The sequence below is a fragment of the Lynx rufus genome, unplaced genomic scaffold (assembly GCF_022079265.1).
Source record: "Lynx rufus isolate CCGP_SWC_20201006 ecotype Redwood Valley unplaced genomic scaffold, mLynRuf1.p SCAF_2, whole genome shotgun sequence".
Taxonomy (NCBI): domain Eukaryota; kingdom Metazoa; phylum Chordata; class Mammalia; order Carnivora; family Felidae; genus Lynx; species Lynx rufus.
Genome location: NW_025814834.1, coordinates 72,200,906 through 72,223,386, shown reverse-complemented (window position 1 = coordinate 72,223,386; position 22,481 = coordinate 72,200,906). Strand labels below are relative to the sequence as shown.

The 22,481-nt window shown below is 39.2% G+C and overlaps 2 protein-coding genes across 5 annotated transcripts in view; one reads left to right on the top strand and one right to left on the bottom strand.

The window, feature by feature from the left end:
- Positions 1–887: 887 nt before the first annotated feature.
- ITGB6 (integrin subunit beta 6) overlaps positions 888–22,481 on the bottom strand; it is a 75,856-nt gene continuing 54,262 nt past the window's right edge. For 3 of the 4 annotated variants that reach the window (XM_047084408.1, XM_047084409.1, XM_047084410.1), the window contains 4 exons: positions 21,442–21,539; positions 16,335–16,454; positions 10,532–10,698; positions 888–1,011 (listed from right to left, as the gene is read on the bottom strand). In XM_047084408.1, the coding sequence (XP_046940364.1) occupies positions 913–1,011; positions 10,532–10,698; positions 16,335–16,454; positions 21,442–21,539 (484 nt within the window). In that variant the 3' untranslated portion in view covers positions 888–912. The remainder of the gene's footprint in view (positions 1,012–10,531; positions 10,699–16,334; positions 16,455–21,441; positions 21,540–22,481) is intronic. The other variant, XM_047084411.1, reaches the window with a different exon arrangement.
- LOC124515489 (oxysterol-binding protein-related protein 9-like) lies at positions 5,318–7,226 on the top strand. Its single transcript, XM_047084412.1, is given in 3 exon segments — positions 5,318–6,147; positions 6,150–6,432; positions 6,434–7,226. Coding segments are annotated over 3 exon segments (1,674 nt in total). The 5' UTR covers positions 5,318–5,498; the 3' UTR covers positions 7,176–7,226.

The following is a 22,481-nucleotide window of genomic DNA, read 5'->3' as shown; positions in this document are numbered from 1 at the left end:
TTTTAACCCATGTCCCTTTTGCATTATTGGAGCTCTTTTTGAATAAACTACCTAATCGTTTACAGTAGTTTTTTAACAAGAAATTAAAACTTTCATATGGCATTTCCAGGGGTTAGGTGACTATGAAATTAAGTAAAAAGGATTGAAAAATATGGGAGAAGTAAGAGTTTGAAAACTTGGGGTCAGGAGGGAACCTGAGTGTAGAAAATTTTCCGGTAATTAAAAATAATCCAAATAATGGACTAGCTATTTTTGTTTTTACTGGTAACTTTCTAATTTATAGATTTCTTCTTCATTTGTAAAACAAATAAAATACTTGTTTGTGTACCTGACTTTTAGATACATGCAAATCCACAGAAATTATTAACACTAATTACATTTGGGGCATCTTTAGAAGAATTGCATCCTCTCAGTTGAAGTAAAAGTCAGCATCTCATTTTTCATAGATTTTTAAAAGAATCCTCCTTTAGGAAAGGGCAGATTTACTCAAAGTTTAGAATTAATTCGCAAGTGTGGTTATTTAATGTGAGCATATGGACTTTGTGACTTTGCTGAGACAAAGACTTCAGGTAGCTATATTCCTGCAACAAATGAGATTCTAATTTCAAACATTTTTCAAATGCAAATCAGGCCCCCATGTGTCATTTTGATGATTTTTTGAGGCATTAATGCAACAGAGTTAGTATTCCTCAATGATCCCCAAAGTCACCCCTTTGCTAAGGATATTTCTCTTCTTGATTATTTTGAACCTGCCAACACAGTCTCTAACCTTCATACAGACAATGACTGATCTCCAAATGACCTATTATTATCTTAAACCAACCTCATTTTAAAGCAACAAAAAAGAAAAATTAAATAGTGCATTAACATTTCATATCAGTGAAGCAGACTTTTTTTGTGCGTGAAGTAGTTCTATCCATCTGCGGAAAGATCCATCTTTTGTTTCTCCCTGTGTTTATAGGTTACGTTTTTGAAGGTACTGGTCGAACCTCTATACAGTGGATTGGTTCCCTAAAAAAAACAACAAAAAAGTTCAAATGAAAGTATGTACATATTATTACATGGTTTTAATATATCTGAATAATTTCATTGTGCATTATAAATGAGAAGAGAGTTAGGCTCAAGCTTGGAAGCCATTTGAATAATTTTGATTAATTCCATAGATTCAATATATTCTTATATAATTTCATATATCATTTTAGCATTTTAAAATTTATACCTCTTCATTTAATTTTTTATTTTTATTTATTTTTAAACAATTTTTTAATGTTTATTTTTGAGAGAGAGAGAGACACGCACACGCGCACACAAGAGAGGGAGGGGCAGAGAGGCGAGAGGAAGACACAGAATCCAAAGCAGGCTCCAGGCTCCGAGCTGTCAGCACAGAGCCCGATATGGGGCTCAAACTCACGGACTGTGAGATCATGACCTGAGCTGAAGTCAGCCGCCCAACCGACTGAGCCACCCACACGCCTCCTGTTCATTTATTTTTTTAATATGCAGAACCAGTGCCATATGTGTATCATAAAAATCTGACCCTGTTTGGAAACACACTAATTTATGGATAGAAAACAAGACTTTGACTGTTTTGTTCTATGCTATTTTACCAGAGTTGAAAACAGTGCCTAGCCAACAGCAGGCATTCAGTATTTACTGAACGAATAGAATGAACCATAAGGTGGCCCCAAGAGGAAATAAAAAGTAAAAAATGGGAAAAGTGCACTTGTAGAAGCGTGCAAAGACAATGACATAGTATCTGCCTTTAAGAGAGGTGTTGCTGGTGAGAGGCATCACACAAGGGCACAGATAATCTTGCTAACGTGATATAAAAATTCAGGAGAAACAACTAGCTGCTTGGGAGAAGCAAGGAAAGATCCCTAGGACAGTGAAAACCTGCTCTAGAGAGTGAAAGAATTAGGTAGCATGTGCTTCCTAGAGAATAGCAGTGTGTGAAGCAGAGAGTCACCAGGGACTGGCATGTAGGACACTGGGCGCATGACAGAGTACAGGTCCCAAGGCAGGTTGGGCAAGAGGGCTTTGCCTTTGGGGAAGTGCAGAGGATTTGTGCCAATGTCTGGATAATTCAGTTGTGCTCTTTAGTGTGTAGATGTGTTTCTAGGTGCCATCACCAGGACCAGAAGAAGCCAGGCTCTGTAAGTGTTTAAAGAAATACCAAGCTTGATCCTCCAATTTCCCTCCTTTGGTTGAATCGTTCCAGGCAGGCACAAGATGTCTGTGTAAGTTACAGTTTCTTCTCTCCCACTTTCCAAGGTTGACCACACAGGCTTTGATGTCAGACAGCCTGGTTTCAAACCCAGCTCTACCACATGACCTCAGTTAAGCAATTCTGAGTCTTGGTGTCCTCATCCACTGGAGGGATTACCAAAGTGCTTACCTCATTCATGAAGTATACTTTAGCACAGTCCCTGACACACATTCAGTGCTCAATAAATGCCGCCTCTTATTAGTTCTTATCTCTACCTCTTCTTCATATTTGGAATTTCCTTCAATTTTAAGTTTTGGAGAGGGTTAGAAAGATACTTTCCCCTGGAGCTTTCACATTCAACACTTCCAAGCCCACTTCTGCTTGTGTATGAAGTCTAGGTATCACCTATGACCTTCCAAATTACTAAATCTTATATTTTGGTCTCCTTATCCTATATATTGTAGAGACTGTGGCAAGTTCTAGACATAGATTTCAAAAACAGCTGTATTTGCTTTCCCAGGACATTTCTCTCGGTTCTCAGAAGAACTGAATAAAATTGAAAAACATTCCTGGGCCTTCCACTTGTTGTCCTTGCATTTGCCACAGTGTCTTTACTGTGAGGAGGAATCACACCTGCACCCACTTCTCCCAGAGCCAGTAACCTGACCTCTGACTGAGTAACATGTAACCTTTGTTCATGTGCCTTCAGAAAGAGATGCTATCTCGGCCATAAGTGCAAATAGGAAACAGGCTCTCTGATGGTGGATGATGAATGAAGTCCAGGTCACCATACTTCTCTATTCCTGAAGTCAGCCCGGATGATTCTGAGGATGCTCCTGTCGTTATTTAGTCCTGCTGCCATAAGAACTTGGAATTTGGAGAGTGAAGGACACACTAATATGGTCTTAAGTGCGGTTGGAGTCTCATTTGGAAACAAAAATCATGTATGAATTCTATTCAGTTTTCAAGACTACAAGCTATTAAGTTTAAGCTGGTTACAGAAAAATAAAGAACTCAGTCGAAGAGGAAAAATGGCAAAAATAAGTACAGGTTGGGATGACAAGTCCTGGAGGAAGAGGAAGGCTTAGGGAAGAGAAAAAATACTCTGAAAGAGTAAATGGGCTGTGAGCAGGGCCAACTTAGATCTTCATAGGACCAGGAACTCTTTCGTGAACCTCATCCCATGCTATGTCAAACATATTAAAATGCACCCACATTCCACACTAAGTATAATTTATTGCACCATAAGGGAAGTGACTTAAGTTACAATGAACTGAATGCATGATGTTATTTTGTAGACATTTAGATGAATGTTCATTTTGATTACAGTGTTCATTCTGTATTTTGAAGCAACTTTATTCAGGGGGTCTCTTGCAAAGCTAGTTGTAGGTCCTGGGCATGATGGCTGAAGCAGACCACACCATAGTAAGAGGGTAAGGTGGGAGTTGAAAGGTGTAGAAAGAGCAAGTACATATTGCTGGGAGGCAGTTGTATTTCCTGCCCTCAGCTGACGATCAGAACTCAGGAGAATAAGCTCAAACGAGGTTTTGTTGGTAGAAAAAAGGATGGCAATGTGTAGTACTGCCTCCTCTAGGCCATGCAGATGGTAACTCTCCTACAGGTTTCCAGCCAAGCCACAGCCTTGGGTCTCCATTTCAGATGGGTCTGAATTCTTTCACTGTTTAGACAAGGTTGGGTTTCCCCCACAACGATCTGGGGTGACCAGGCTGATTTCCCCTGAAATCTGGGGGTGCTAATTTAGGCTGTGGATTCTGTAAATGCAGTGACATATTTCTGGAGCTTGAAAAAGTGGTAATAAGAAAGCTCTTTGTCATGACCCACAGCTCTCTTAATGATTGCCTAACTGCCAAATGCAGACCTGATTTGCTTAGCACAGTACAAAATCAATCCATGACTGCAAGAAATGTCAGACTGAACATTTTTTGCCTCTAGTTAATGACTTGTCATCCTAGAAAAAAATGTCTAATCAAAGATGAATTTAAATATCCTCCCTTTGTGTTTTCATAAAGAATATGGATGGGGAGGTTATTTTTAAAAGTATAATAAAAGGTAACCTTTCTTTATGGCTATGATGAAATGTTTCAAGAGGCAAGAAACGGAGCTCTTTTTGTCTTGAGCTCTGTCACCTTTAGAGTCCAATGGAGGCCTATGGGTCAGGAGATCCAACCCACCCCTACTGACTCTGGAGGTCCCCTGGGGTTTGAAGACCAGTCAAAATCAGTTCTCAAGAAGAAACAGTTTTTAGATTAAAAGTGGAATCAAACTGAGGACCCCAAAATGGATGCACTGAGCCACATTTTTTTTTCCAATAGGATATATTAGTGAAATTTGAATTGAATTATTTGAATTAAACCTCTTTTGCATCCAAGTGAATAATTATTACCCAGTTATTATCTAGTCAAGAACATCAAACATTTGTTATTCAAAGAAACTCAGTTTAACAAGGGAATAATATTTTTCATTTATGATTTTATCTGTTTAATGCATATTTTTGTTCCATTTTAGATGAAGAAACAGTAAAAATCAGCATTTAAATTTCAGTCATGTTCTACACCCTGAGGGAACACAATGCATGTTTTGGGGAAATTAACTGTTAATTAAAATGTTATTTTAAAGATATTAATCATTTGTCGGTGTTCATGCCTTTGTATGAGAACATTAAAATGTGCTGGTTAGTAGATACACATCACATAATTGCCCAAGTGCTTGTTTGTAGAACACCTGCTTATTATTTCTAGGAGGGTCAAGGCTGTGCTTAGAAGAAGGCTGCAGTTAGGATCTCAGCTCCAGCATGGATCAAAAGTTTGGGAAGTCTGGAGTGGACAGACTTCACTGCATTCTGGGGGATACAGACTGGGGGAGAAAAAAGGGGGTGCTTGGAAGCGGCCCCTGGTTCCCCCCTCTGGAGGCACAGAGGGCGGGGGCTTTGGTGAATGGTTTTCATGCTGGCCACTTGTGGAGTGAGTAGACCCAGAGGGTCTGGGAAAGGGGCCGGCCCACACCCCTGAGTCCCCAGGGTCCCTGCTGCCTGTCTGGGCCGGGCCGTGGGTGTGAATGTCGCTCTCTCCCTGCCTCCTTTCCGCTGCCCTCTGAGGGTTTGGATTCAGGATTTGTTCCTAGTGTCCAAGACTTTGATAAGAAACTTACAGAGGCCTATGCTTACCTACAAATCTTGATAGAATAGTTAAAGCTTTTTGATGATAAACTTCAAAACTGCAAAGATGATGAACAGAGAAGGAAAATTGAAACTCTTGAAGAAACAACAAATAGCATGGTAAAATCAATTAAACACTGCATTGTGTTGCTGCAGATTGTTAAAAGTACTATTAATCCTGTAGATGCAATATATCAACCTAGTCCCTTGGAACCTGCAATCAAAATAATGCCTACTCAGACTGTCTTACCTCCAGAACCTGCTCAGTTGTGTAAGTCAGGGCAGCATCCATCTTCCCTACCAGTTTGACCTGTATTAGCTACCTTGGGACATCATCAGACTCCAACACCAAATAGTACAGGCAGTGGGCACTCACCACCTAGTAGCAGTTTGACTTCTCCAAGCCATGTCAACTTGTCTCCAAATACTGTCCCTGAGTTCTCTTATTCTAGCAGCAAAGATGAATTCTATGATGCTGATGAATTTCATCAAAGTGGCTCATCCCCAAAGCACTTAATAGATTCCTGTGGATCTGCCTCTGTCTTGACAAACAGCAGCTCAGGAAATAGTCGCAAGCGCCCCAATACCACAGAGTCACTTAATTCTTCCATGTCCAATGGAACAAGCGATGCTGACCTCTTTGATTCACATGAGGATAGAGATGATGAAGGGGAAGCAGGGTCCATGGAAGAGCACAAGAGCGTTGTCATGCATCTCTTGTCACAGGTTAGGCTTGGAATGGATCTTACTAAGGTAGTTCTTCCAACATTATTCTTGAAAGAAGATCTCTGTTAGAAATGTATGCAGACTTTTTTGCACATCCGGACCTGTTTGTGAGCATTAGTGACCAGAAGGATGCCAGAGATCGAATGGTTCAGGTTGTGAAATGGTACCTCTCAGCCTTTCACGCAGGAAGGAAAGGATTGGTTGCCAAAAAGCCATACAACCCTATTTTGGGTGAAATCTTTCAGTGTCACTGGACATTACCAAATGATACTGAAGAGAACCCAGAGCTAGTTTCAGAAGGACCAGTTCCCTGGGTTTCCAAAAACTGTGACATTCATGGCTGAGCAGGTTTCCCATCATCCACCCATTTCAGTTTTTTATGCTGAGCGTTTTAACAAGAAGATACAATTCAATGCTCATATCTGGACCAAATCAAAATTCCTTGGGATGTCGATTGGGGTGCACAACATAGGGCAGGGCTGTGTCTCATGTCTAGATTATGACGAACATTACATTCTTACATTCCCCAATGGTTATGGAAGGTCTGTCCTCACAGTGCCCTGGGTGGAACTAGGTAGAGAATGCAATATCAATTGTTCCAAAACTGGCTATAGTGCAAATATCGTCTTCCACACTAAACCTTTCTGTGGGGCAAGAAGCACAGAATTACTGCTGAGATTTTGTAGTTCTCCAAATGACAGGAAATCTTTTTGCTCAATTGAAGGGGAACAGAATGGTGTAATGTATGCAAAATATGCAACAGGGGAAAATGCAGTTTTTATAGATACCAACAAGTTGCCTATAATTAAGAAGAAAGTGAGGAAGTTAGAAGATCAGAATGAGTATGAATCCCACTGCCTTTGGAAGGATGTCACTTTCAACTTAAAAATCAGAGACATTGATGTGGCAACTGAAGACAAGCATAGATTTGGAGAAAGACGAAGAGCAGAAGCCCAGGAAAGGAAAGAGAAGGAAATTCAGTGGGAGACAAGGTTATTTCATGAAGATGGAGAATGTTGGGTTTACGATGAACCATTACTGAAAAGTCTTGGTGCTGCAAAGCATTAGGTTGGGAAATGCAATGTTTACACCTGATGACCAGGGCAATAGGCATAATTAAGTACCAAATTCCTTTGGGAGAACCTATTCACTCCCTTCTTATTGCAGTGGTTCCCATCTCAGGGATACTGGACTTTCTGATGCAGATGAACAATTAAAGCAAGAAAAACTTCCCTTTTTTTCCTTTTCTGTGGCAGTTACAATTGTGACTTCAGTCCTGAGAAAAACTTCAGGTTTTGAAAATAAGATGTCTGCTTTTTCCCCAAACCCCATGCTTTGAAAACCATTTATGAATCCCAGTCTTAAACCTTACATACCAGTTTGGCTGTTTCATAGTTCATATAATTCTGGGTTCTACATATATATATGTAACACATATATAAATATATACCTGATGCCAGATTTTTCATAAATACTCCATCTACTATAAATATTGATTCTTCTGAGTTGTTTTAGAAAATTAGTGCAATGTATTAAAATCAAGTGTTAGGAAATGTCATGGCCTCACCTATAACAACTTTTTTTTTGGACTTGGACTATTAATAGGAATTAGACTATTATTAAATTGTATCTAATACTGGACTATATTTAATTATACTCAGTGCTTCTTAAGGCTTCATAAAGTAATTTTCCCAGTTAAAAAAAAAAAAGTTTGGGAAGTCCCTTAACTTCTCTGAGCATCCATTTCCTTACTTTCAAAATGGGATTATCTAGACTACTTCACAGAGTGGTGGTGTTCAACCAACTACTGCTATTTGGGTTTTTTTTTGTGTCAACTTAATCATATTCTTTTGCCTGATTGCCCTTTTTAAAAAAATTTTTTTAATGTTTATTTATTTTTGAGAGAGAGAGAGTGCGCGCACACAAGTGGGGGAGGGACACAGCGAGAGGGAGACACAGAATCCAAAGTAGTCTCCAGGCTGTCAGCACAGAGCCTGCACGCAGGGCTCGAACTCACAAACTGTGAGATCATGACCTGAGCCGAAGTTGGACACTTAACGGATTAAGTCACCCAGGCGCCCCTGTCTGATTGTCCTTTTGACCATTGTCAGGCATTTGCTTGACAGTTGATGAGAGTTGTAAACACCCACGGCCGGGGGATTAGATGAAGTTAACTGTCCTCAACTTTAGCCTCATAATACTATCTTCTAAGTCACCAGAGTAATCTAGCAGGTTACATTTTACCTTGTTAGGGACGGATAAATTATATCCTCATTGCAAATCCAAATTTACTCTCCTAAAGCATTTTATTTAATTATGAATAATTCATACATACACAAAAGAGGAAAGCTGTATAACAAACCTCTATAGACTCATCACCCAGATTCAACAATGATCAAGATTTTGCCACATTTGCTTCACTATTCCCTTCTCTCTTAACGTGAAAAAAATTTTTAAGTTTATTTATTTATTTTGAGAGAGAGAGTGAGTGACAGAGAGACTGAATCCCAAGCAGGCTCCATGCTGTCAGCACAGAGCCTGACAGGGAGTTCGCTCCACAAACTGTGAGATCATGACCTGAACTGAAATCAAGAGCCAGACACTCAACCAGCAGAGCCACCCAGGTGCCCCACTATCCCCTTCTCTCTTTTGGCTGAATTATTTCAGAGTAAACCTAATCTTCATTTCCTTTCACTTCAAAATGTGGATATTTTCTAGCAAAGTTATCATGCCATTATCTTACCTAGTCAAATTAATCATAATTCCTTGCTATCATTCTAATATCCAGTCTATATTATCCTCCTTCCAGGTGTCCAAGAAATGTATTTTTACAGTCAGACTGTTCAAATCGGGATCGAAACAAGATCCATGCATTGAATATGGTTGTTGTGTCTAAAGGCATTTTTAATAGGAAGATGAAGTAGCTGAATATTTTTGTTGTCCATTGTCCTACACTGTATCTTAGCATTACTTCAAAATAATTGCATGATAGGGGCGCCTGGGTGGCGCAGTCGGTTAAGCGTCCGACTTCAGCCAGGTCACGATCTCGCGGTCCGTGAGTTCGAGCCCCGCGTCCGGCTCTGGGCTGATGGCTCAGAGCCTGGAGCCTGTTTCCGATTCTGTGTCTCCCTCTCTCTCTGCCCCTCCCCCGTTCATGCTCTGTCTCTCTCTGTCCCAAAAATAAATAAACATTGAAAAAAAAATTAAAAAAAAAATAATTGCATGATATATAAACATGCTTTATCAAGATAAATTTATCCAAAACAGAAATTCCATTTGCTTTAAGAATTGAGGATATCACTATATAATTAGAGGGAAAAAAATGTTAATATCAACTTATTGGGGCAGATGAACACAAAAGAGCATTGTGTTTGCCTGTATTTTCTCCAGTGAAATCACTGTTTTTAGAGTCAGCAATGTAAGATAATTGCTATTAGATAGCTGGCACACCATTAGAAATAGAAAGATGAAATTAAAACCATGAAATTGTTTCTATGGCCCTCTAGAAATGTAATTATCTCTCCTGTGGAAAAGAAACACAGAAAATTGGAGTCCTGTTTTGTGTTTGTCTACTGTGAAGGGGAGACACATAAATTATATCTATTGAGTATACGTACTTAAAGGTTGACACTTTTTAGGTATTTTTCAGGTAGCTGTTTAAAATTTGTTATTGAGAAGAACTACCTGAATGATATTTAAAAGGTCTTCTCTGGGGCACCTGGGTGGCGCAGTCGGTTAAGCGTCCGACTTCAGCCAGGTCACGATCTCGCGGTCCGTGAGTTCAAGCCCCGCGTCAGGCTCTGGGCTGATGGCTCAGAGCCTGGAGCCTGTTTCCGATTCTGTGTCTCCCTCTCTCTCTGCCCCTCCCCTGTTCATGCTCTGTCTCTCTCTGTCCCAAAAATAAATAAACGTTGAAAAAAAAATAAATAAATAAAAGGTCTTCTCAACTTGACATTGTAACCTATTATAAGTAATGAGTATTTCTATGGAAATTGGCATGAACTGTAATACTACTCACGAACATTATTCTGTTGGCTATAACACAACTGATCTATGGAAGTGTTTAGATACAGCACCTATGCTTTATCAAGAGGGGCCTGAATGCTCCTCCTGGTGGTAATGATTAAATGTATCTCCTTTATGTCCCTAAACAGTATATAAGGAGTTTCAAGAGACTCTTCAGAGTGGGGGAAATCCCTACTGCACTGAGAGACAAATGTATGCTATGAGTGTTATTTGGGTCCCAAATAGCTATCTGGGTTCCTTTGTCCTCAACAAATCAAAGCTGTTAGGGACATGGTGAGAAGGGTAGGGAAAGAACCAATGAAATCACTCTCTTTTAGAGCAGAAGAAAGCTGATACCCATCTCTTCCATGAGTCACTTTCTCCCGGAGACAAGGGATAGCCCCCAAGTGTTTACATACCGTTTGCCACTTGGCCTTTGACCGTTCTGCTTCAAATTTGGCAACTTCTTTACGATCATGAAATGACACCAACAGCTTCCAAATGCACAGGAGGACAACCCCAATGAGAAGAATAGCCAGTGAAACCCCCAACATGATCATGGGAATGTTTGGGGGCTTTGGACAGTCTGTGGAAACAAAGAAAATTATATTAAGAATATTTGGTATAATCTTGTGAGGCAGAGAAAAGATTTCTCATTAAAATGTACAACTATATTTTTTCTCCAGTAGAGGGAAAATTGTAACAAGTTTTGTTTTGATGAATTAAAAAAAAAATGAGTTACTTGTTGAAAGATAGCCCTATTCCTATGAAGTAGAACAAAAGATAAAGTTTTGTTATTTAAAGCAAATGGATATATACTTGAATGGCTGACTCAAAAAGAGTTAGAATCCAAGAATGAGGTTCATACACACAGAACATGTAAAGGACCATGAAAAAGACTATAGTTTAATTCCTAAAAATGGTCTCTTCTGGATACATGATAGAATAGAAATGAAATGTGTATGTGTGCACACATTCACACACAAACACATGATATTACTTTTTTATGGATTTCCTTGAAACACAAACTGTCTAGGAGATTATATTCAGAATTATATAAAACCCACCCCCTGAGAAGTTTACTACTTGCCGCTGCTTCTTTTTTTAATCGAAGACAATGATGGCTATTTGTTTTATTTTAATACTAATGTAGTGCTCTGGTGTCCTAGAAAGTTCCTGGACTGGGGTCAGGGGAGGTGGTTTCAATTCCCATCTGATGTAGCTCTCTGAAATCCATCAAGTCCTTCGATCTGAGTTCCAGGACCTTCATCCATCAAACAAAGGTGTAGGACTTCAGTGTTCCCTTAACTTCCCTGAGGATAAGGTTGAGCTCAGGTGCTTATGCTTATTAAACCCACAGCTTCCAGTGGGGCGCCCGGGTGGCTCAGTTGGTTAAACGTCTGACTTCAGCTCAGGTTATGATCTCAGAGTTGGTGGGCTGGAGCCCCGCTTCGGGCTCTGTGCTGACAGCTCAGAGCCTGGAGCCTGCTTCGGGTTCTGTGTCTCCCTCTCTCTCTGCCCCTCCCTGGCTCACCCTCTGTGTCTCTCTGTCTCTCAAAAATAAATAAAAATGTTTAAAAGTTTTATAAAAAATAAATAAATAAATAAATAAATAAATAAATAAATAAATCCACTGCTTCCTAGAGCCCAGAGATTCTGATTCAGTGGGTCTTAGATGGAGCCACAGACTTTTTATTATTAGCAGTATCCCAAGTGATTCTTATCTTCAGGGAAATTTGGGAAACTAAAGCTTCTGTATAGTCCTTTCAACTTGAACATTCTATGAAATGTTATTTTGACTCTATTGATGATATTAATATAATTTCACAATTACACAGTGCCTTCCCTCATTGACAGCAGAATGACTAATAATTCTTGCAATATGCCTGAGAGATGATACATTTCTTAATGAAACATTATAATTAAGCTCTCCCCTTGCTTTCACGAGGAAAAAAATCCCACATAAAAATTATCATTAAATATCTGCCTCCCTCTGCAAGAAGTGAGGCAAATCTGTGGTATCTGGGGAGGAAATGAATCATGCTTAGTTTAGCCTAACTCTTATTGCTTTTAGATATTTAATCAGGAGAGTTATACACATGGGATGAGTGATGCTGCTTTCAAGGTAAGGATCTATAACTGATCTGAATTTGAGCAGGACTAATGACCCCACAACAGCATGATGCTTGGCCTCAGACACTTTTGTTCTTTGGACAAAAAAACCATGTAAGGAGATTATGCAGAAATAAGTAAAGGAGCTAATGAAATAGCGACTCCAGTATGAAGATCTAGAGACTGTTTCTAGCACACCAGATGAACCATGGCTGCTTCTAAGAGGTTAGCAACACTCCTGCAAAGAAAGTGGGAGGCGTGTGTCAGTGAGAATATACACTAGCTGCATCTTTGACAATGAAATGTTTGGGATGGGGCATCATAGCATGTTCTTGCCGAAAGCAAGATGAAGGTTACTAGGACCCTGCCACCAGAATGTGAATTAGGAGGGCTCTCCAGTAGAGAATAAATAAAGGAGGAACAGGCACAGCCTGGCAGAGACAATTTTTTAAGAACTTAGACTCATTATACATTTATACATTGAGAATACATTATACCTTGAGAAATTATACATTTCTCAAGAAAAGATTTCGGCCCAAGTACCAGGGCAAGTATCACACAATAGAAATCTCCACTGTATATTTTCTCTTTAGTTTTTTCCTGAAATGCTCAGACTGAAGACATATTTCTAGGTGGGAAAAGAGGGCCATCTCCACCACGGTGTGCAGTATTTCCTGTCGAGTCCTGGCCACTGCCACCTAATTCTAAGGCCCAAACTTTTAGCTCTGTCACATGCTAACCGAGCATGGAAACATGACTTTTCTGAATTAGGTGGTGTGGTAAGTATACAATACACACTGATTGTGAAGACTTAGTTTGGAAAAAAATAAAGCATGTCAATAGTTTGGGTATTGCTAAATGACAATATTTCGGATAGACTGGATTAAATAAAACATGTGATTGAAATTCATTGCACCAGATTTTGACTCTTTGGTGCAGTTACTAGAAAATTTTAAATTACATGTGTGGTTTGCATGACCTTTCTATTGATGCTGATGTAACATTTTTGGGAGTCAGGTATTTATTATGATCGTACAGCCAGTGGGAGGCAGTATCGCACAGGAGTTAGGAGCCTGGGCTCTAAGCCAGCCAGCCAGAATTCCCCAACCAGCACTGGTACTTAATTGCTGCAAGACCTAACACATTTTTAAACTTTTCTGCTTCAATTTCCTTATCTGTAAAATGGAAATAATAGCAATACTTGCTTTATATGGTTGTTATATGAGGGGGCTAAAAGAATTAATGCATGTAAAACATATAGAACAATACCTGGCATAAGGCATTAGTATGGGCTCAATAAATGAGAGCTATTACTGTTATTGTTATTCCTATTCTTAAAAATGCAAATACATTCTTCCTCCTTTTCTATTCTCAAGACTTCAAGGACCTGGATCCTCCATGTTGGAACCTGTGGGTGTAAAATCCACATCCACATCCCTGCCAGGAAGGCTCCTGAATATCATTTCTTTTTTTTTTTTTTTGCATATTTATTTATTTTTGAAGGAGAGAGAGACAGAGCATGAGCATGAGCAGGGCAGGGGCAGAGAGAGAGGGGAGACACAGAATCCGAAGCAGGTTCCAGGCTCTGAGCTGTCAGCACAGAACCCGATGTGGGCTCGAACTCACAGACCTCAAGAACATGACGTGCCGAAGTCGGACGCTTAACCGACTGAGCCACCCGGGTGTCCCTCAAATGTCATTTCTTGCCTGGCTCTTATCCTCTGAAAGTTTTTCCAGATGGAAGAAAAAAGATGAGCAAAGCTGTCCCTACATCCACACACACCCTGATACTGACTGTTCACTTGGTTTCTATTTAAATCTGTTTGTAGGACTGTGGGAATCCTTAGCATCCACTTCCTCCTTTCTATCCTTGCCTCTGATCCCCAGCCATGGGATTCTCTGGTCTTATAGCTGTGAGAAGGGCCTGTAGATTCCAGGGCAGACTCTGCCCTGAGGGCCCCTGGAAGCTCGGGGCCTACCTAGGAACATGAATCTTGCCAGGGAGAAGCATTATGCAGCTGTCAGGTGACTTCTGTTAAGCCTCAGGGAGGTAATTTTCCCCTCACTTTTCGCTACTACAAAAGCATAGGGAGAATAAAAAGCCTTAATAAAAAGTCATCAGGGAGTCTGAGTGCTTTCAGAAGGACGTCATGTTTATGTGCCACTCAGATTGTGTGGAAGCACACACACACACACACACACACACAAACCCAATGGTTCAGTAATGAGGGGGCATTTGTCAGCCAAAGGCATGTTTCTCTTTCTCTCTCTCTCTCTCTCTCTCTCCCACTCACACACACACACACACACACACACACACACTCAAAAATCAAACCTACCAGATACAAAAGCCCCTGAATTAAAGACAATTCTGGAAGTTCATTTTTGTTGCTTAAAACTCATTTTTCCAATGGAATCAATATTATATTTCATGAGAACTTGCTAAAGCCACTGCCATGGTTACAAGTAGAGGGTTGGGGGGATGTAGTTCACGAATCTGGCTTTATAAAACACATAATGAGGAGCCAGGTTTTTTGTACTAAGTAATTCTTCTTTGTGCAGCAGGATTCACCTTAAATTTCATTAACTAATGGCCTCTACAAAGCATTTTATATATGCATTTCAAAGAAGTTGATTCATAGGAGATTTTCAAGAGCAAGTCTCCGGGTGCACTCTGCCCACCTGAGCTTCAAGGCCAAGGTCACAATCATACTCTTGTATCTTGTATTGTGCTGACTTCTGCCTCCCCTTGACCCCTAATACTATACTGTGATATTTTTCTAATCATGTTTTCTTGGTTGGTTTATAGTATCTTGAACTTACTTTTTGGTTACATTGGTATTGCTTTCGTTTTTACACACTTTAGTGATGGCAGTTTGATATCCTTGGTTTCAAATTTAGGAGTTACTATTTTGTTGACATATTGATAAGCAAGCACACACAACAAAATACATCTGCCTGCTAGCCTTCCCTTGCTGCTGTTGTCTGGGGCAGAACTTAGGCTCCACGCTTTTGGGGGTAGGAGGAGGAAGAGGTTGCTGACGAGAGCTGGAGCGATCTGATTTAATGCAGGTGTCATTTCTGCCAGAAAGATTTAGGAACACGTCATTAATTGAAGACAGAAAAGGTGAGGCACTTGTGAATATCTAAGAATGCAGGCAGGGAGGTCTGGAAGCCATCTGTAGCAGAGTAGTGTTAAGACGCAGAGTCCTGGGACACACATCACACCTGCTGACTCAGGATGCAGGCAGTTTAGCAAGCTCCCCAGGTGAGTCTGATACTCACTAAAATTTAAAACTTCTAGACAAAAGTATCTTTTCCACTATTTTCTACCCAATATAAACTTCTCTCTGAGATTTTCGAGATTTTTACTTGAGAGCTTCCCAGGTCCTAAGCAAACTCCATGAGCTGGTGTGTTGAAAACCTAAGAAGCTAAGGACCCTGACTTCCTTTGTGGATCACTTTCTTCTTCATTTGATGTTTCATGTCTTTTCTGACTCAATGACCCATTGTTGTAGGTTATGAATTGGCACATGTTTTATATGCATTATTCCATTTAATCTTTGAGTCAACCCTTAGAAGATGGTACTATTATTTTTCCCATTTTACAGATGAGGAGACTCAGAGGCAAGTATCTTCCAGAATGTCAAGCAACTATTAAGTGGTTAGAGCAGGATTTGAACCAAGGTTTGCCTGATGCAAATCTCATCCTTTTAGAGTATTATGGTCCTCCCTGTTAGCCTTTCTTAAAGATATACCTTTTGCTTACATTGCATTCAGTCAGTCCATCTTTCTACAAACCCTCAGCCAGCTTTTGGGGAGATGATGGTTGGTACAAATGCGCTCATCATGTTTTGTGGTCTAAGTAACAGACATTGGACCATATCAAACCTCTCAACAGGTATATTTCAATCCCTGGGAAAGTAGAAGCACTCCATCAAAATTCTGGAAATGCCTTTCGTGGAAAGCTACCCCAAGTGTCTTTCTGGTTGTTTCCTCCTCCCCCACGTAGTATCACTTACCCAAAGCTACCCCAAGTGTCTTTCTGGTTGTTTCCTCCTCCCCCACGTAGTATCACTTACCATTGACAATAGAAGGCATGCCACCCACCTTTCTCATTGATGCTGTGAATGATGGTTTTCCCTTCATTGTCTGTAGTTATTAGGAATGTAATAAGACATTCATTTTCTCCTTGCAGAGAACAGGGAACAGAACTATCCTTTGAAAAATCTGCAGATAAAGGAGTCATTCATTAGATTAAATGAGATTCCAAAAGAGATTATTTTTAAAGCAAAGTGGCATTGAGTTTTAATATGCAAATAGGAATTTTTGACATTGCAGAATAGGAATCAAAAGGACATAGGATTTTTCCCACCACTGAGGTTTTAGTTTCTACTCATGTTCCAGAAGAACAGTTCCAGGTGTGGTCAATCAGTACTGACCATCAAATGCACTTATCAAACTAATGGGAGCAGGATTTCAATAGAGTGAAAGTACTTGAAGGCAGGTATGCCTAGATGTTTTGGGAATAGAATGGCCTTGATTGTGGCATTGAGAGGGCTGTATGTTCCTCTTGGCTGGGAGCATCTGGGAGGAAGCCTAGATTACATTTCAGAAAAAGACTGCACAGCCCAAACTGATACTGATACTTCTAAGGGGGCCTTTCCCACAGTCAAGTTGATGGTCATGTATTGTCACAACAGTAAATATACATTAATATCAGGAAATGGCCATTGAAGTCTTATGTGCTCAGGGACTAGTAGGATGAAAGTAAACCCCAGATTAAAAGGAACCCAGTTGACAGTTTGCCTACTATTCAGTATAACCCCCTTTTTTAGTTTAAAAAACAAACGTAATCCAGTTTTCTTCAAATCTTTTTCAAATAAACTCTTATTGAGCTTATTCAAGAGGCAGAAAATGAATGTCATACAGAAACTGAAAATATAGTAAAATGGTCAATCCAAGATGTTAGTACCATTTATCAGAAGTTTTAGAGTTTTGGTATCTATGCCAAAATTATGTAGCATTTTCCAAATTAAAAAAAAAATCTTGCTTAAAATTCTCCTATCTTCTAAGTTGGAGACTTTGTAATGATATTGTTTTTGATACAAATGATACAAAAACTTTTTTCAGAAACCTGTAAATGGAACAAATGTTTTCGTTTAACCTAAAATTTTGACATATGATCCAATATTAGTGTATGATGACACAGTGAGTCAGAATATTGAAACTGGGACAGTCTCAGATAACCTTAGACATACTCTTGCTAGATCTATAACTTTTCCCATTAGCTTAAACATGAGCTTTAACAAAACAGAATCTACATGTGTTCCTCTGATTCTAACAAAGTAAATAATATGCTATTTTTTGTTCAACAATGCTGTAGCCCCAGAAAGGAAGATATTAAGTTGGTTTTGCATTTAATTTATAAGATAAAAACCTCACGTCAGGGTCTATAAGAAGAATGCTCATATTATCTATGAAAAAAAGGAATGAGTAAAACATTTACCATTATTAATAAGATTTCAGATGATAAATTTAAGTGAAAAAATTGCTTTTGAATCCATTAGAAGCATCTATTTACATAAGAATATTAAGAAGTCGAATTATAAATCATTCTCATCTGGTCATTCCCAAATGTTTATGATCATGTAAATCACCTGGGATTTATTTATTGCATTTATTTCATGCAATAGCACTGCATATATAATTCATACTTTGGTCATTTTTAGATAACCTTTACCACATGTCCTCCTACCAAACCACTCCAATTAACTAGAATTCATGAAGTCTTGGAGAATATGCTTTTTCTTGTTAGAGTGTTTTTTCTCCCCTTCCTCCTCTCCACCATGACTGTGCACAACCACTCTTCCTCCCAAGTTTACTTAATGGAACATTTTATTCTAAGGTAGAAAATATGTGGATAGCTTATAATACTCCTTTCAGTAATATTAATCTTGCTCTTTTATTTTCTTTTAAATAGCTACACTGAAGCACAGGGAGGCTTAATTTACTTCACTAGGATTATTTAAGTTTTTAATGGAACTGTTAATATGACCTTTGCGTCATGACTCCCTTCTTGCTTTAATTACTTCACCACTCCTTTTCATGACTGTTATGACTAGATTTAGCCAGTTTTGTAGTGTTTGGGTATTAAAATGGTATTATTGAATGTGCAATGAAAGAGTCCAGCTTGGGCTGAAGATTTGCATAATTAGCTGCTAAGGTTTTCTTTTGTTGTTCATTAAGAAATAGACCTTTCTTTTTTACTCTTCTTTATTAAGTGCCAGCAGTGCTGCTCCAGAATAATACAATGAAAATAAGGTCTCGGGCAGTCCATGAAATTATACTTAGAAAAGGAAGAAATGTGAGAATGGGGGTGAGGAGGCCAGCATCCGGGAAGGTCCAGGAAGGATATAGAAATATAAACCATCTGTACCACTGAATTAAGACACCTATGTGTTTAGGACCTGTGCTTTGGGGCTGGGTCAGTAGTTCTCAGAGAAACAGTTTCCCAAGGAAAAAGAAAAGGGTTCTGTGGTCAAACAAGTTTGGGAATCCTTCCTTACTCCAATTCCTTCTATGCCTCTCCTGAAAATTCACAATGCATATTTAATATAATGTGCATAATTTTTCAGGAGTCGCAAAATAAACAAAAAGCTTAGCTCCCCATTTCCAAAATTTATATGACCGTGGATGCTATTTTCCATTCAACACTTTTAGAATTAGTGTTCTCATGGAACACACTTTGAGTAATAATGCTCTGAGTACCTGAATGTTGGGGTAGATTAAAAGGGGTCTTTCACTAAAATGGAATGAGTAAAGTTAAGCCACATGTCTTTAGAAATGCTCACACAAGTCCCCACAGCAGAGCTGAGGAACGATGTATTTGGATTATAAAGTTTTGCTCTTCTACTTTACTCTCCATATCCTTGTCGGGAAAAGGTGGGGCTGAGAGAAGACCCTATGTGAGAGCAAACACATGATGATAATTTCAAGGTGATGTGATCAATGACATAACTGCATAAGTTGAAATAGAACTCATAAAAGTCTCATTAGAAAAATGACTTTTACATTTTTATTTTTGTTTTTTATTTTAGAGAGAGAGCACACAAGCAGGGGAGGGGTAAAGGGGGGGAGAGAGAGAGAGAGAGAAGAGGGAGAGAGAGAGAGAGAGAGAGAGAGAGAGAGAGAATCATAAGCAGGCTCCACACTCAGTGCAAAGCCTGACATGGGGCTTGATCCCACGACCCTGGGATCATGACCTGAGCCAAAATCTAGAATTGCACACTCAACAGACTGAGCCACCCAGGCACCCCAGAAAAGTAACTTTTTAATTCACAGGCTGACAAATATGTTTTTTCTCTTAAATTCAACAAGGTTAGTGCCTTAAATGGTATTAGAAATCCAGTTAATATTTTCAGTTTCTGAGTTACAAATAATTGTCTTCCCCTATTTTGAAGATAATTTATCTAATTACACAAAAAGAATAATGCAAATATTTTAAATGCCACTTGAGGCCCAATGTTCCTCTGAAATCCACGAATTTATGATAATTACTTGAAAACTGTGTATTTAAATATAGCAACTCTGTTCATGACTTACATGTTTCCAAGGTTTATTCCTTTTTTCCCCTTAGCACATTAGATTTCCCATGCTACTGGTGAATGGTGTTCTAGTAATTTGCAGGACATTTTTCGGCAATTTTTAGCCATTTCTTAGAAACACTTGCTAAATATCTCAACTGTTTGCTGTGAAATGAAGCCCGGGGATATGCTTTGACTTTGAACTAGTTACTAATGTGGACGGTCCACAAATGTTACTTTCCTCAGTGCTTTTACTGCATCCTGCTTTCAGTATTAGTGTAAGGTACACACCATCTTGTCCAATTTATGGCTATTCGGCATATTTATCTTTAGTCACCAGAAAAGAACAGAAGAGGAGTTTTATGAGCACTAATCATGCTCCTCCGTGCAGGCATATTCAACTGTGCACAGTCAGAAATCTCAATTTTGAAACAATGTAGGTAATTTTCAAAACAATAAATGCCACTAACTTATTCCTCTTTGGAAATGAATTAATTTCTTTATTTCTGTCTCTTCAAGATATGTATCCTAGAGTGTCATAAATTGTCTTGATTATTGCACTTCGCCTGAGATACATCTTGGTCACTGCTCTCGTGTGTAGGGCAGCGAGCGGTTCTGCCTGAGCAAGATGGGAATGCAGAGAGCTTGGGATGATGGAAAAACTAATCCCCCTAGATTGGCCCTTCAGGAGGAGTCAGGCATCTTCTTTACAAATTATTTGTTTAAATGGCCTTGCCAGCTAAAATACAACCTATTTAAGTATTTGAGATGACATTTTGCCTTTAAAAAGAATCTTATTTTAAATAATTAAATTTTAAAATGACAGGTGAAAGCAAGAGCAGAATTTGCGTAGCAGTTAAAGATAACAGGCCCTTCTTGTTTTGGGGGAGTGAGGCAACAGGGAATTAAAGGTGGCCATGTAACACTCATGTTCAGAAAGCACAGAGAAGGGGTGGAGGACTAAACAGCTACTAACCAGAAACTGCCTTGTGCCTGAGGCTTGCTCTCAGGAAACCCATATCATACTTTGCCTTGTCCAGTCTTCAAATAGGGCAATCAGATGATAGAGGATGATTTCAGGTTAAGAGATTAACATTTAGCTGTTTTTCAAATTTTCTTCTTTTCTAATTAAAAACATAGCATTCTGGAATTCTCTGCAGTTGTTTTTTGTGAGGCAGAGGTGAACTTGCCAACAGAGCTGAAGCCAAATAGAATAGCTATGACTTTAAATTGCTTGTATCCCAGGCCATCATGTTTTTAGCCTTACGGAATGCATTTACTCTTAAATCCTAATGCTGCTGGGGCGCCTCGGTGGCTCAGTCGGTTAAGCATCTGACTCTCGGTTTTGGCTCAGGTCATGATCTCACAGTTCGTTAGTTCCAGCCCCGTGTCAGGCTCTGCACTGTCAGAGCCTTGGGATGCTCTCTCTCCCTCTCTCTGCCTCTCCCGCTGTCTCTCAAAAAATAAATAAACTTAAAACAACAACAACAACAACAACAACAACAACAACAAAACTAGTGTTGAACTAATGCCCTGGTTCAAATGAGATTAGTTACTGAAAAGCACTTCACGGCGTTTCTGTTCTCAAAACCTATGTTAAGAAAAAGAAAGCAACTGGAGACAAGTACAACCTTCTGCTTCATTGATGGTCGCACCAACTAGTTTGCATTTGTCAGCACATTCTTCTCGGGCCTGGCCATCGGCAGACAGGTGACATTCAATGCAGCTCCTGTGAACATTATTCAGTAGAGTTTATCAGTTCATGTTGTTGGAAAACAGATATGTAGCTGGGTTATTGCTTTAATGGTTTAATGCTGTTACTATGGCTCATGACGTAGGAGTGTCTCATAAAGGATGTTGCTTTTTGTTACTTTCAGAAAGATATTTGAGTGATGTTCAAGAGGAAACTGCTTTATTCTGATTCCATTTAGTAATCAGTGTTTCCTGAACCAGGCTTGACAGTAGCTGTTATCCTCATTTATCTCTAATAATTGTTTCTGATTGGTTAAGTAGCAAACAAACAAACAAACAAACAAACAAAAAAACCCCAATAATAAGACACACTTATATTGGTGTTTGATTTAGGGTTGTTTTTTTTTTTTTGGTGGTTGTTGTTCATTTTACATTTTCCTGGGAAAGGTTTATGCTGTTAAAATATGATTCATGACTAAACAAAGTTTTAATTTCTTAACAGAAATCATCTGTTTTGAGAAGAATTCGAAGAATTCATACATGTCATGAAAGGCTATTTCAAAGATTCACTTATCTGTAGCTATTTTGAATGAGTCTAAGCCTTATAGGCATATTTTCAAAAGCTGGGGTTACAGCTTGGGTCCCCATTAATGTGGGCTTTTTAATAAACGAACTCTACTTACAGAAAAGTGTATTTTCAAGAACATAGCCCAGGAATTAAGCTTCTCTAATGATGTCTCCACAGCAGAGTAAAACTCTGAATTAATGTTGTGCTAAAAATCACTTTATAACCAGATTCTGTACGGCGTAATCCAAAACAGCCAAAGTTCTCTTACTATGGGCACTCATCATTCTGCCTCTCTCTCTTCCCCAGGCCATGCAAATGTATGCTCTTGTAAGTGCTGGACACATTCCCCACAGCCGTGCCATCAGTGTTTCCCTCAGTATCAGCTGAAACTGCAGTGCCCTAGGCAAGCCT